General features: G+C 54.3%; 1 protein-coding gene across 1 annotated transcript; it reads right to left on the minus strand.

Annotated features, from left to right (window-relative positions):
- Window positions 1-782: 782 nt before the first annotated feature.
- On the minus strand, window positions 783-15,889 carry adgrg6 (adhesion G protein-coupled receptor G6). Its single transcript, XM_088362015.1, has 30 exons — window positions 15,179-15,889; window positions 14,311-14,384; window positions 11,953-12,300; window positions 11,740-11,882; window positions 11,366-11,645; window positions 11,002-11,175; window positions 9,878-9,943; window positions 9,609-9,671; window positions 7,945-9,258; window positions 7,517-7,605; window positions 7,258-7,310; window positions 7,150-7,173; window positions 6,914-7,065; window positions 6,543-6,654; window positions 6,074-6,162; window positions 5,944-6,008; window positions 5,743-5,879; window positions 5,417-5,582; window positions 5,194-5,325; window positions 4,989-5,105; window positions 4,824-4,869; window positions 4,636-4,742; window positions 4,176-4,303; window positions 3,540-3,808; window positions 3,057-3,159; window positions 2,538-2,688; window positions 2,249-2,381; window positions 2,017-2,118; window positions 1,645-1,788; window positions 783-1,134 (listed from the first exon to the last, which is right to left on the minus strand). Coding segments are annotated over exons 1-30 (4,914 nt in total). The 5' UTR covers window positions 15,181-15,889; the 3' UTR covers window positions 783-1,003.
- Window positions 15,890-15,948: the final 59 nt, after the last annotated feature.

Genomic DNA, 15,948 nt, shown 5'->3' on the forward strand with positions numbered 1-15,948 from the left:
GTATAGCAACCGCTGTTTCGTATAGTAGGCTTACAATTGTTATGCGTTGACATAATGGCGCACACTCAAAATAGATTCAAATCAATTAAATAAGTCTTCTGCCCACTCCCTTTTAAACAAGTTAACTCTGCCCACAGATTTGAATTTCGGTGGAAGTTACGCCCATTAACGTCACATCCGCGTCACGTGACTACGACTGAGCAGACGTAATATAGCAACCGCTGTTTTGTTTAGTAGACTTACAGTTGTTATGCATTGACATAATGGTGCACACTCAAAATAGATTCAAACAAATTAAATAAATCCTCTGCCCACTCCCTTTTAAACAAGTTAACTCTGCCCACAGATTTGGATTTCGGTGGAAGTTCTGCCCATTGACGTCACATCCGCGTCACGTGACTACGACGGAGCAGCCGTAATATAGCAACCGCTGTTTTGTTTAGTAGACTTACAGTTGTTATGCGTTGACATAATGGGGCACACTCAAAATATATTTAAATAAATTAAGTCTTCTTCCCACTCCCTTTTAAACAAGTTAACTCTGTCCTTGTCTGTTATTTATCCATTTTTATATTTGGCAATTTTCTCGTATGTATGTGGCAAATAAATTTCACCGCTGTGGGATAAATAAAGTTCTATCATCATCGTCATAGAAAAAGGAGAATATAGACCAACTTGCAGTTGTTGATTTCTCTCCCCTAATTGTCATCCCTGTCAGGGGCAAAGCTCGGTGGTGGCCAGGTGTGGCCTTGGATACTGTCTAAATGGAGACAACAGTTGAGTAAATCAAAATTGTCTTCTTTATTTCTATGTGGCAGCACCAAACAGAATGCTTTAGCATACTGCTTTAGCATAATGTTTTAGCGAGGCAGAAGCTGGACACTGCTGAAGAATTTGTTTGGCGCTCGCTCACACCACGTCGCCGCTTCCAGTTTGCTCTAACATCATGGTACTCCGGTGGGCCATGGTCGTCTGGACGGGGCCGGGGGGCTTGTGTGTGCTTTTAGAAGCCGTCGGAGCGCGCTGAGCAGTAACCTTTGACCTTGTCAATCATCTGGCCGACGGGAAGGACGGATGAAGACGACATGATGGGCTGCGCCTTTGAGGAAAAGGGCCCGGTCTGATTTTGCTTCTCTGCCGACACAAAGACGATGCAAACGGGTGAGCACAACTCCATATCGGTTGGGGAGGTGTTGGAAATCTCACTCCGGCAGGCAGGTAGTCGTACTGTAGAAGCAGCATAGCGATTAGGCAGCCAGCCGTGGCATTAGCCAAGACGCAAATTACCGTCTTTGCAGATTTGGGGCGAGAAACCGTCGTCTACGATAAGTGTCGATTAACTTAAACAACTTTTGCGGCTCGCCTTCACAGAGAGAGGTAGGACTCAACGTGGATCGGAAACAACATCACAATACATACTACATACTGTATTGTCTGTCCGTCCATTTGTACAATTTGTTCTCAAATGGTCACACATACACAGAACGTTGCGGTTTGTTTCTAATTCACCAAACAGCTGATCATTCATTCCATTCGTTGGATGTCAATTCACTGGAATCTTATTCAACAGTCCAAGACGGCCATGTTCATTGTAAATGTGTGTCTGGGAGAGTGACGGAGCGTGAGACAGCGAGAGAGACATACCTGAGCTGCTGAGAGGCGTCAGTGAGATTTTGGCTTTGGAGGTCCAGTGGGCAGTGCTGGAGCCAAAGGAGCCCGACGACAAGGACTGGGCAGCCTGCTCTGACGTTGCCTTCTTAGTGTTGTTTGTTGCCGTTTTGCTCCAGTCTGGAAAAACAGTGAAGTCAAGTGAGGCCCGACACCCACCCCGTCCGTCCATTGGTGACATGTTTTCCCATAAATGCAATGCACGCCTATCTGTGACGCTGCTTGGAACGCAGGGAGGAAAAGACCCACGTCAAAGTCGCGGCGTACTATTACGTTTCCATCATTTTCCGTGTACGGTGAAGGTGTGTATGATGACGACGGAGGCACGACCGAGGCTTCGGAGGTTACCGGAGTTGTCCGAGAGTCTGAAGCGAGCACAGCAAAGCGAGCGTCTCCACTGCTTCTGCACATTCTCTTTGAGAGCGCAGTGGAAAAAGAAGATGAAGAGTCCTGCGTGTGCATTCAGCACAAGAAGGAGAAGAAGCCGTGAGTCCCGCTTGTCATGCTGCAGTCATGTGACACCCCCCGGTTTGATTTTCATCTAAGTCTCTGCGGGACAGCCCGAGTGGAGTGTTGTCACCTTGCAACGAGTTGAAGATGGCAAAGAGGTAGACGAAGACCAGGCTGACCGGGCCCCAAGCAAAGAAGGCAAAGGCCCAGGTCATCCCCAGCAGGAAGGTCAGGCTGACCACGCTGCGAAGGTTGCGGACCACCTGAGAGCCGCACAATCGCCGTTACCACGGGAACGAGGCATCTGACAAGGAGGCGAGCGCGGTGCCTGCTTCAGCGGCGGTGCGTGAGCGGCAGCGTGTCAGCGGCGGCAACACGTCAGCGGCGGCACGTCAGCGGCGGCGCGTCAGCGCCAGCACCTCCTGTCGCAGCGTGCGGTTTCCCCGCTTGCCGTTGCGCCCACAGATTTGCAGCATAACCACAATAAACATGGCCACGTTGAGCAGAAAGACCAGGCAGAAGTAGGCCACGCACGCCGTGTAGAACACCAGAGCGCTCCGGATCCAGCAGCTGTAGAGAGAACATGTGTGTTAAGGGACAGCCGGTGGCGCCTCGTGCATCCTCCCTGTGCTTTCACAAGTTTGCCCATCTTGGGCTGTATTCTAACTCAGCGACATCAGTCGCAAACTAATTGTACAAATGAATCAAGACTGCACCAATTGATTTTCATTGCCTACCAGCAAACAATATCTTAGCCTTATCTCGATGTCTCGATTACATCCAAATTCCTTTCCGGTCCTCGAGAGCCACTCTCCTGCCTGTTTTCCCCGCGTCAGACGGGTTTGATAACCGTCACGACCACTGGAATACGGGAAACATCTATAAAACGGGCAGGATAGGGTTTCTGGAGGACAGGACTCACGTCCATCCAAACTTACAACTGTGACGATCCATCGCCGCCGAAGTGTCCGCCGTACTCCTGGGGTCCGTACGAGCGCTTGTCCACGGCCAGGACCAATGCCACGAGCACGGCGGGAAGGCCTGTAAGCGCAAGAGAATGACGGCGCACGCCAGTGTTGCAGCCCTCGCTGGAGGGGTGAGGCTGACAGGCAACGCAAGGCGAGGCCATATTGGAGCATTTAGTTCAGAGCCCTGAGAAGGAGTGCGCGGAAAAGGTTGACTAGTGCACGCCAGCCCATAAGTCCATTTCCTACACGTGTGTGCCGGGTTGTGACATTCTCCTCTGACTCATTTCAAAAACAGGCCACAATGTGAAATGAAGCTCAAAATTCAAGCGCATGCGTGCGTGCGTGCGTGCGTGCGTGCCTGCCGCCCTGCCTGCCTGCCTGCCTGCCTGCCTGCCTGCCTGCGGCTGCTTATCAGGGCGATGGACTAAATGGCACAGGCCAGAAGAGACTCACCCCAGCCCAACAGGCAGAACTTGAGGATGTATCGATGCACGTAGGTGTTGAACACTTTGACCAGCGCAATGTACATGTGCACCGACTCCAGGCCCATCCACGTGAAGGATGTCAGCAGGAAGTAGTGAAGCAGCGCTGCAGCCGCCAGACACAGCGCCTCGCTCCGTTGCCATGACAGCCAACCGTTGAGCAGGAAGCTCATGTTGAGGAGCAGTAGCGACGCGCTGAGATTCATCAGGATCTTGGAAGGGTAATCTCGACGCAACTTCCTGCACAAAACGGGCGGGCATGCTCGAGTCCGGGACCATACAACAGCCTCGAGTCAAACGTGGCGGATCGGCATTCGGCTGAAGGCCCGCCGAGTGCGAGCTCACGAGATTGCACTTGCAAAGTCCCGGGGAGTCGCGTCAGCCTTTCCCTCTAAAGCGCAGGTATCAGGTGCTTGTTTGAGGTGCCTAACGTCCCGCCGACTCGCAATACTCAGCCTGAGACCCAATTTAGACGTAGTACCGCCCGTCGCGCCACCATATGCCGAGCAGCGCTCGGGTCCGAAATAAGGGCAAGAAGCACCGCCAGTTGTTTGAATGTGCGTGGCCGCCTTGGTGTGCTACGGGCAGGCGGGGCTCGGCAACTCACTGGAAGGCGGCGTAGGTGAGCAGTGTGGCGGCCGAGAAGACAGCTGACACGGCGCAGCCCATGAAGGTGATGAAGGTCAAGATGCGGTTGTTACGCCGGTCAATGTGCGGAGACACTCCGGAAATGTCCTGAGACAAACAAAAAAACACATCAGCGCAAACCACTTCACGAGTGGATTTCCACACAAACCAAACAACAGATGGCTGAGCCAGCCGTTATCGGAAGCGCAAAGTTTAGGAAAGGGGCTGTCAAAAACGGATTGACTCTCTCGGAAGCGCTAAGCTGAGGAAAGGGACTCCGATTTTGAACATAACAATCGGGTTCCTTCACAAAAACGCTTGCCGTCACGCCACACTTCCCAAAGGGGAGACGTTTGCCACGGTGGCCCTCAGGCAAGCGCGGTACACAGACTTCAACTTCATTCGAACTGGGCAAAGCGTGAGCAGGGCGCAGTACTCACCATAAGGATGCCAAAGTGCGTCAGGTGGTCACACAGGCAAACGGTTTTGTTGACGCCCGATTCTGCAGACACACGGCAGCCGTCGCCATTCCAGCCTCCGGCGCCACCTAGCAAAAGCACACCATGGTCGCACTTTCAGTTCGGCTCTCCACGCAGTTTTCCTCCTCATCATCATCATCATCACTGACCGTTCATGCTGAAGTCCCAGAAAACGCAGACAGGGCTGAGGACGGTCTGGAAGGAGGAGAAGAGATGAGATGAGCGCTCAGTCGGTTGGTCGATCGGTCACTCGTTCGTTCATTCATTCGTTCGTTCGTTCGTTCGGGGGAAATAAGAGAAAGAGGGCAGCTGACTTGAGGTGCCAGATGAGAGATGCGGATCTCCACGGGCTCCTTCAGCTTGCTGACGCTGCGGTTCACAATGCTGCTCGCCACCACGTAGCTGATCAGAGCACGGCCGTCTTGCTCCGGCTGAGACAAAACGTGGTGGGCGTGACAATCAAGAGCTCCACGCCGCTCGCTTGACTTTTACGCCCTCTCGTGAGTGTGGAAATGTGACCTGGAAGAGGCCGGTGGTGCCGAAGAACAGGAAGTTGATGCGAGTCGGCGCCGACGACTCCACCCCTGACAGCAGCAAGGCCGGGAGCACCACTTGAGCCAGCGAGTCCATTTGCTCCGACTCAAAGTCAATCTGAAGGCGTCGGGGCCAAGCACAAAGCCGTCAACAAGCTGTCAACACCGCCATAGTGATGTGTGTGTGGGGGGGGGGTGCTCGGTCTCACCTGAGGGTCGGTGGAGTTTGCGGGGATGAAGGCGCTGAAGGACGTCCCGTTGAAGGCGGACGCATTGAAAGCAGACACCCCCAAAGCCAGGCGCCTAGAGCCGATGCTCACGCTGGAGCCTTCGAACTGCAACTTGTCCAAAAGACGGTCCACCGCCTTCAAGGCCCTGACAACGAGTCAGCGTCAACACGCCTGCTCGGCACCGTCGCGGGCCCACTCGGGTCCGCGACATGGCCGGGTACAGCGGGGTTCCAAGGTACGAGGCGAGTGTCCTCCAGAATACTGTGTGTCTGGACCCGGGCCAGCCTGCCGGGGTTGGGAGGTACCTGTCCGAGGCGGGTGCCAGTGCGCTGTGGGGACTGTTCATCACATTGGAGATGATGGTGACTACGGTGGAGGCCAAGCTGGTGTTGATGTTGGCCACGTCCACCAGCTCCTGCACTTTGCTCACCACTTTGGACACCTGCGCACACAAAGTCAGGCCCAGCTGGCCGGCGGCGGCAGCGGCGGCGTGAAAGCAAGCTCACCTCTTCCCGGGACAGACGGTTGTCGGTGATGGCGGCGAGCTGCACGGCCACCTCGGCCGCGTTGTCTGGAATCAAGACCGGGCCGTTGATTAGGAACGCCGATGGGGGTGGGGAAACGGGGGGGGACTACCTGCCGAAACGCGGATGCCGTCGATGTCTGTGCAATTGCTGAAGTCGGCAGGTGACCAGAAAGACAAAAAATTGTCTAAGTCGATCAAGCTGAGGAGAGAAAGAGAGACAGGCTAGCAAGAACCTCCACTTTCCACAGGTCAGCATGCAGACCGACCTGTCGTCGGGCAGACGTGTCCGAATAAATTTGGGCGTGACATTGTGTTGGAAAGATGACACTGGGGCCATCATTTGTTTCTTGCTGGGCTTAAATTTGGAATGGCGCAGAGAGGTCAAAACAAATATTGTATGGAACTGACAGTAAAGACTTGTTGCTTTTGAACAGAGGTACATGTCCTGTGTGAGTGTTTTTTGGCTCTTGCCTGCCTGCCTGCCTGCCTGCCTGCCTGCCTGCCTGCCTGCCTGCCTGCCTGCCTGCCTGCCTGCCTGCCTGCCTGCCTGCCTGCCTGCCTGCGTGCATTTGTTGTTACCAGCTGCGGGTGGCGCTCTGTTCCTTGTTGGGGAAGCAGGGCAGAAAGTGAGCTGCGCTGGGCAGGCTCTCGGGCCACCGGTAGTGAAGCGCCTCATCTTCGGGGCAGTTCTCTGGCAAGATGGGAAAAGGAACGACAGCAACGTTATGTTCCCGTCAGTCAGGACAATGGAAGGAGAAAAACACCACCACCACCACCACCACCACCACCACCACCACCACCAAGAACAACACAAAAAGAACTCTGTCAGGATGCCACCCACTCTTTAAAAAAAAAAAAGTCAGTCAGGTCAGTCAAGAAGAACCAGAACGAGATTGACGCATCAGGAAAGAACTCAAAGCCGTCAATGGCAGCGTGTTTGACGCTCTTACCCAAGGGGCTGACATGAACGGAGTGCGTGTCAACCTCCAGACCGGCGCCGATGCGAGGCTCGCCACTGGAGATTCTGTCCCGCACCTCCGCCGGGACACGGGAGAGGTTGTGGGCGATGTCGCGGTGGCGCAGCAGCGCGCGACACAGGAAGCTACGGGACAGCGACGGCTCAACGTGAACGCCGCACAACAACGTTGTGACCGTGACCCTTAACCTGACGGGAGAGAGCTTTGACCTGGAGTGACCTCCGGGCCGGACGCTGCGTGCGAGGAGAAGAAAAGTCGGGGTTAGTGCGCCACGCACGCGCCATTGACATCTCGTCCCCCGCTAAGCTTCCACTCACCTGAGCGAGTCCACGGAGGCGGCGCGAGTCCAGTTGCGGAACGTCTCATTGAGCTGACGTGACAAATACACACGCTAACGTTAGCCTATGTTCGCATCCACCAGACGTACGCGTAGGCCCACATCAAATACTAGCATTAACAGAAGTGGGCGCCCCACTCGAAGAAAGCTTCGGACTCCCCTTAGCATTAGCCGGCCGGCATTAGTGTAGGCCTAACATTAGCCTCCACCGCAGGCGGGCGGCTCAACGGCGACTTTACCCAAGAGGCAACAGCTTCTTCCACGTCTGCTCCAGTCAGCGTTGAGCTCCCATCGTGCACCGCCAAAGCCAGCCTGTAGAATGAGGCCTCTGCGCACACAAAAGAATTTGTTGGACTTGACTGACATTTCACAACTCCACCAAGGTTGTTGGGTTGTTGCAAAACAGCTGCTGCTAAGTTTGCTTTGGGCCACCGCATGTCACACCAGCATCATTCTACAGCAGCTACACAAGCAGTCGAGAAGGAGACGAGAAGGAGCGGTACGAGGTCGACGGTAGCGAAAAGATTCAGCCCATTCTGTTGAAAGACAGACAGCTGTCACACCACCCGAAAAGCGCCAACTAAAAAGGCCAAATCAATTCAAAGCTTGATTGGAAGGATTACAATGATAATTGGTCATGAGGACCTACTGTCCCTCGTCCACTCACGGCCGTGCTTGCATGGAAACGCCCCCCACAGGCTCGCAGCAGTGTTGTCATGGGGACGCCGCGCGTGGGTGGGACTCGGCGGCGGGAGGGCGGACGAGACGGCGCTCGGAGGCGTGACCGATGTGAGGGCGGGAACGCTCGCCGAGGGCGGGCGTAGTACGGGGGGCGGGCTGATCGCAGGAGTATGAAGAGGAGGAGTCAAAGGTGGAAGAGGCGGTGCCAAAGACCCAGGGGTCAAGAGAGGGAGGGGAGAATTCCTGGCAGTAAGGGGCGTGGTTACATGATAAAGGGGAGTCAAATGGCGAAGAGGAGGGCTGTGATGCCAAAGAGGAGGAAGTGGAGAAGGTTTGGGGAGGATGGCCAGACCACGTCGGTAGGAGGCGGAGTCAATGCGAAAGGCTGTCGTCCTTGCCGGCCCCGCCTCCTGCATCTCAAGTGACCGGCCAGCACCCGAGGAAGCGGTGGCTCGCCGCGGCACAAGCGCAGCCTCCCTGCCGGTCGCAGGAAGAGGAAGCGAAGGCTCTCGGCCCGATGCTGCCGTCAGCCGATCGATCGGCGCTCTCGGCGCTCTTTCCGATTCAATGGCCGGAGGATTTCCGAAGCTCCCGCTCGGCGGAGCTGGGGAAGGACCGTGGATGCCGGCCCGTATTTGGCCGGGGCGGTCAGGACGACGGGAGGGTGGAGTTAAGATGTACGGAGCAGTCAAAGGAGCCAATGAGCTTATGGGCGGTGAGTTGTGGAGAAAAAAAGGCAGTGAATGCGGCAGGGCGAAAGCGTCATCGGCGCTCGTGCGATCGGTCCTGCTTGAAAACCTCTGGACGGTTGAAGCTCCGTCCCGCCGGCTGAGGGCTCCGCGTTCTGTTCCAGCGATGGCGTTAGCTCGGGACACGAGAGGCTTAGCGATGATGGCCGTGGCCCGCTGCTCAGGCTGGGCTCTCGTAGCGGCGGCAGGCAAGCGACCGCTGCCCGGACGCTTCCTGAGCGGCGTGGAGACCAATGCCAGGAAGGGCCGCCGCCGCCGCCCACCCGACAATCGTGGCGGGAAGGCAGGCAGCCCGGGGGGGGCTGGTGTGGAGGAGGTTGTGGCTTCTTTTTTGGGGGGAGCAGACACGTGCCGTGAGTGGGGTGATTCCTGAGGGTGTACTTTGGGGAATCCAGAAACACCAGCGTGCCTCTTCCGTCGGCGTCCCGGACCACCGGAACTCGTCTTTGCGGCCGGCGTGGAGACAAAGCGGGGCCGGGCGCTGCGCATCCAGGGGCCAGGCGATACTGACGCAACCCCATATTTTCCATACCTGTCCCGCTGCACATACACTGGTCACAGGAGGAAGAAGTCAACAAAAGCCATCAAAAACAGACTATCATTTGGTCACCACAAAGACTCTGCGTCAACATTGTGTCATTGAAGCAGAGTGGATGGAGGTCATCAAGCCATTCCCACGATCGGTCTTTTGGAGCCCGCACGTAGGCGAGTGACTTGCCAATCTTGCTCACATGAGCCCAGAATCAAAATTCCATTTACACTTGAGAAGAGAGAGAGAAAAGTTGTGAGGTAAGCGCAAAACAAAAAGATCATCAACATCTGCTGGAAAAGTAGTACAGAAGAGGTGAAAGGTGAGGACAGGGGGGTGGCGTGACGCCGGGCGCGTGCATGCGTTACCTACCGTGTGTGTGTGTTGCATTAGTAGCATGGGTGGTGTTAGTGGAGCCAGCGGGAGAGGAAGCGGCTGCGGGAATGTCGCAAGGGGAGAGACAAGACAAGTGGGATGACCAACGTGGGCTGTTATTCAGCACGCACGCACGCACGCCCGCACGCACGCACGCACGCACGCACGCTCACACGGCATCCAGTGCACCGCAGGACAAGGGTGAAAGCGAGCGCCCTCCCCAGCGTGGCTGCTCACGCTGCTGGCATCCGCTTCTTTTTTCTTACCTGGACATCCCGGGCGCGAGGAGTCGCATTTGCCGTGGACGGAGCCGTCGCTGGGCAGGGACACGCCTGAGTGGAAAAAGAAGGACAAGGTAGTCGTCGGGTGCTCAAAGGGCAACGTGGCAGTCAGCGTGTTTACAAAGGTGCGCTCGCTGTTGTCACCTTTGCCCTTTGCTTGCTTGAGCCGGCTCAACTCGGCATTGTCTTTCGATAAGTGAAAGGGGCCAAGGCAATTGAAATGTAATTGGATTTTTTTTTCTTCATTTTTGATCATTTGACAAACATGAAATGAACACACCTTTTGGCATGAAATGACAGACATTATTTCTTTCTTCATCTTTTTAAGACCACACACACACACACACACGTTACATGTTGGCGTGCGTGTCCGCACGTCCGCACACAAGCGGCACATCGTCTGGTGAGAATTCAAGGGAGCAGCTGGACTCCATTAGCTTAGCGGCCCAGCGGAATGTTCAAGTCATTTTCCTCGCTGCTTCCATTTGGAGGCGGAAGCCGTCATGAGGAAACAAACAAGGCAACTCGTGAAAAAAAAACACTCAGCCGGGGGGAAATAAGCAAGCAAGCAAGCAAGCAAGCAAGCAAGCAAGCAAGCAAGCAAGCAAGCAAGCAAGCAAGCAAGCAAGCAAGCAGAGGAGCAAACAAACAGGCGCTCAAAGATACAAACCAAAGAGGGGGTCAAGGAAACAAAGGAATAAGCAAGGAGGCGTTCCTGGAAAGCAAATGGCAAACAAATATACAGAGAAGACAACAATGAGAATGCGCACATAGAAGCAAACAAAGAAGACAAGGAACCAAAGGACGGAACAAAGAAGCGAGCGGAGCCGAGAGGAATGCGCTCCTGATTTTCCATGTCGCCGTGTCGCCAGAGCAGGACGGACAAGAGAGAAACTGTCGGGGAGAGAAGCCAGAGAAACTAGCGGGAAGCGAAAAAAAAAAAAGAACGACAAGCGAGCGACACACCCGCTAAATCGGAGTGAAACGACATAAGCAACTCTGGCGAGAGTGAAACAAATGCAAGAATGGAAAGACACCAAAGAAAAACAAGGAAGTCAAGAGAGAAACCACTGTGGGGACAAACGAGCGAGACAAGAGATAGGACTCACTGCAACTTAGGGCGCCGTCCGTCCGGGCCAGGCCAGGGGGCACGTCCCAGAAGCTGTTGTCCCAGTCGATGACGTTTCCGGCCGCGTGGCAAGTGAGCGCGTTGAGCTGCTGCACCGTCATGGCATAGTCCCAAAGGCGAACGTTGTACACGCTGCCCCGAAAGCTGCTCGGCCCTGAGTCACACAACGGCGCACGTTAGTCCCCTTGTTGGGGGGGCTACACGGAACACGGTCCAGCCTGTAATCCCAAGTTGTAGAGCTGCTTAAAGGTCAGCCAGTTAGTCTGGTTTCGGCCTCTTTAACATTTGCGTCAAAGGGGTGGCTCCGATTCTGTGAACACCTGTGCGAGAGATAACAGTCTCACCTCCCAGGCGAAAGGTGCCGCCGCCCGAAACGGAGCGCCCGGCGGAGTCGGAGCAGGTCTTGGCCCAGTGGTTGCCGTCAAAGTAGACGCCTACGCGACCGCTGGACGAGGCCCACAGCACACACAAGCCCGCCATGGAGGAGGTCCAGTCGGCCGCCGTCGCGATGGAGTCCAGCGAGCACGTCACGCCCTCCAGTACCATTTCCACGCGGCCTTGGTGCGCTCCCAGCGCCAGCGCCGTCTCGCCGTCGGCGTCGCTGTACGTGAAGATCCACTCCACCTGCGCGCCGCGCCGCGCCGTCAGGACAGCCCGAGTGCCACCTCTGCGCCTTTGTTGCCGGTCCGCAAAGGTGGGATTCGCCGTGCGCACGTACCTGCTGCGGAGGCCCGCTTCGCTCCATCTCCAAGCACAGAGTCAGGTGACGCAGCGTCGGCACGTCAACGGAAGGTGACACTCGGGCCCCCGGCACATTGCCGCCGGCGACGCTGACCTTCTGATTTCTCAAAGCCACGGCGACTACCCAAGGGGAGAGGAAACAAGCGAGGATGCAAAGAGAGGCTCCTCCCGAGCTGCCGTGGCGACCTACCGTGTCTGAAGCTGATCCTGAAGCCTCTTTTCTGAATGCTGAAGTCAGAAGTGAAATCCAGGTCCATGACGCTCCCGCTGGAGTTGAGAACCAAGCCGGCGGCCGTCAGACCGCAGAACTTGACCTTGCCGTTGCCCGTGGTGACAGTGAGCCGGTCGTAGATACATCCCGGCGCCTCCTCCAGCTCAAAGTCCTCGAACGAGATCTGCACGACGAAGCCCGGCGGCGCTCGCAGACTCCACTGGCAACTCTGGGAGTTGCCGTACTTGCTCGGATAACACGGGGATGTCAGCCGGCCCTCGGACTCCGTCGACACAGATCCGCACTTGGACCACTCGCACCCGATAGCTGTATTGGGGGGGAGACAGGCATGACAAGTTGCATTCCAAAAACAACACACGTGAAAAAGGGTAGAAGTTAAAATGGGCAGCACTATAAAACTAAAACACACAATTAGACTAGAACATCATAAGACCAGAGACAAGAAAACCAGAAAGAGAGGACTATAAGCGATGACAGAAGAAGTAGAGGAGAAAACAAGCCGCAAGAAAACTGGAGTTGGGCCTCGCACACTTCCACACGCTCCCATGCACTGTAAAAATAAAAAAGAAAGCTTCGTGCGCGTGCACACACGCACAGACATGCAAATAAGTGTGATCGGAAAACAAATCAGGGCTGTTTGTGGGCATGTGTGCGTGCCATTCGTTACACGTGCTTATGCTGAAAATGACGAACAATTAGCGGCGCGCGTGCGCGTATGCGTGCATGCGTGCGCGTCACGAGTGTCCTCGTCTAAATGCTAATGCGGTACAGGCTAAGCTCGCGCGTGTGTACGTTAAGACACTTCTTATAATTGATCCTGTTGTGAAAGGCATGTTTAGACAAACATTTGAATTACTTTGCTGCTAGCAACGCTCACTTCTAGGTGACGCAAGGAGTCCGAGAGGCTAATCATAATCGTAATTATGCATTGGCGCCTTTCTATACAAGCAGACATTCAAAGCGCTTCCAGCAGGCAGATTATTGACACCACTTGGCGCGCCGGTGATGTGAAACTATGATGGCTACCGGCCGGACTTCCGTCAACCTACCAGGGGCAGCCGGGGCGAGGCGACTCACCTTCCGCGTACCTATGTAAGGTGAGTCGCCCTCAGCTCGCCACGCGCTTGGACGGCCTCAGAGGGGTCATGTCGCCGTCGCAACGAGCATCACTATCCTCCTCGATTCTTACGGAGAGGCGAGGGTGGAGCGCCGCGGAATTAGTGAGCGTCAGCAAACAGCTGCAAGGAGGAAGGCTTGCTTGCTTGCGTTCAGAGTGACATCACCAAATTGTGCATGGTCACAAAAATACAAAATAGCAATTTGCAGCAGGGGCTGGGATAAATGCTCCCAACATAACAACGTGTGTTATTGCATGCGTGCGGGCATGCCTTTGCGTGTTGGGTAATGTCACCTCATGTTGTCAGAGGCACTGTCTCAAAAATTAAACTTGCAACTCTAACGCAGTAGGCGGGTCTTAACACTCCCCGAGGAGTGTGAGGAGAGCGATTGTGCGTGCGTGAATGTGGCCAATGTTCTTTCCACCCAACACACACACACACACACACAAAATTTGCAGCGTGTGTGTGTGTGTGTGTGTGTGTGTCTGCGCACTTCTGGGAACTTTACGAGTGTACTTGGCCAGAGGCTGCTGGAGGGGTATGGAAAATATATTACAGACAGGCACGCGCGCGCAGGGAGTAGATTTGTGTTCAAGTTTATTCTTCGAGCTCGTCTGGGCGGATTAGTGACGATGTAGGACGCCCAAATAAACGTTCAGACACTGGCTATCATTTAAAGTTCAACAAAATTTGTACATGCAAGCGTGATACATGTGTTGATGACCTATCACTTGGCGATTACGTGCGTGACGAGTCGTGGTGTCAAAGGAAATCTGGCAATGGGCCTAGAAAAACTTTGGGAGCGACGATCGAGGTTGTTAGGTCCGCGTAACGGTTTTGGGTTCGAAGCTCATTCGGAATCATTCCGTGCCCGGGGCTTGTGTCGACAGGTGCGAATGCACGCTACTCGAGAAGTTAGTTGGTCCCTGTGTGCCCCTACACCAGGGGTGGGCAATTCCGGTCCTCCTCGAGGGCCGGCCGGTACTGTCCTGCATGTTTTCTGTCACCCTGTTGCAACACACCTGATTCAAATGGTCAGATTATTAGCAAGGTCTGCAGAAGCTGGATAACGATCCTGATTATTTGAATCAGGTGTGTTGCAGCAGCGAGACCTATAAAACATGCAGGACACCGGCCCTCAAGGACTGGAATTGCCCACCTACACGTTATCGGGCGCTTGTCCATAAGAGTGTCTTACCGTACGCATGAAGCCCCGCCCACATCAGGATGACCGCGGGCCTCCCAGCCCCGCCCGCTCGGCAGCGCGCCACCCTGAGGAGAGACGCAGGGACGTTATTGTGCGTGCTTGTTGAATATTCATGAGGCTCATTAGAATAACAAACTAGCCGCCCGTGTTTGATGAATATTCCCGAGTGGAATATGACAAGCGGTGGTGACCTTCAAACAAGAGAAATCTTTGTCCGCCCACGACCCGCCCCAGAAAGACGCGATTGACAGCCGCCGCTCGCAGTTGCCCATTCGACACCGACATCGGCATGTACACACTGTGCCTGTACTGGAAATCAGCCAAATCCCCCCCCAAAAAAGCATTTTTAGGTGCGAGCTTATTCGATGAGGCCACGCCCCTCACGCTCGGCTCAAATCTTGAACAAAAACACAACGGCAATTAAATGTAACCGCTGTTAAATGTTTAATTATAACACGCAGGTCTCACCCCTCCATATACAAACACTTAAAAATAAAAAATAAAGTCAGGCGACTTTTATTGGGACGGCGAGAAGTTGTGATCAGACACTCTTGTTCTTTCGGCTTTTCAAATAAATCACTAAATCATTTGCGTGTCATTCTCAGAGTCCAAAAAGTTGTGCGACTGTATTAGGAGTTACTCCCGCCACTTCCAAAAAGTATACTACACGCCAAAACAATAAAGAATGCTAGCCAATGAAATGAAATTTTGTTAAAAAGTCCACACACATATTTGTTCAAATCAAGCGTTGAGTAACCAAGAGGAACTTAGGTGTCTAATGCTAGCCAATAAACTTTAGTTGAAAAGTCAACACACATCTTTGTTCAAATAAAGCGTTGAGTAACCAAGACAAACTTACATGTCTAGTGCCGCTTCCTGTCCTGCCACATTTCACCTCCAAAACACAGCGTGGTCCTCCTCCTCCTCCTCACTTTTCTTCTAAAACTTTCTGTCGGACTCTTCAGTCCAAATGCACATGCATGCATGCATGCATGCGTGCGCGCGCACAGACACACACACACACACACACACACACACACACACACACACACACATACATACACACAGACAAGCTGTGAAGATGGGGGGAAAATGCGGGGAGGGGACCGAGCAAGGGGAGGGATACCAAGGCGCCTCTGGCTGTAGGGTGCGTTTGATTCGCTGGCCTCGACCACCCGACTGCGAGTGAGCAGAGCACCAATTAGTCCCGTTCGACCACAGTCTGCACATAAAGTGGCTCAAATCGGTTCTAGGCGGGCTTCTCGACAGCTTGAGCCGTTATCCAAACAGACGTTCCGCGTTATCAGAGGCCTCTCGTAGTACCAAGGTAAAAGTCCGAAGGCGGCCACAAGTAAATGTTCCGAGACACTTAGAATGGAAAGGAACGCGGAGAAGACACACCACCATCGTCCAGCAAAGCATTGACGTCTAGATGTGAGAGAAAGAAAAAACAAAAAGCAGGCGAACGCAGAGAGGAAATTTTCTAGCTACGACCGGCTGTGTGGAACATGTCGCAACACTCTGGGCTGGGCCGGGCCGGGCCGGGTGGCAAACCCGTCTTGCGGAGAACTCAAAAACGCTCAAAACCTGCCAACAATTTTAGGACCTTTGGAGCAAAATTGCAAAAGG

This window comes from Syngnathus floridae, chromosome 19, assembly GCF_059516105.1.
Source record: "Syngnathus floridae isolate MCC-2025c chromosome 19, RoL_Sflo_1.0, whole genome shotgun sequence".
Taxonomy (NCBI): domain Eukaryota; kingdom Metazoa; phylum Chordata; class Actinopteri; order Syngnathiformes; family Syngnathidae; genus Syngnathus; species Syngnathus floridae.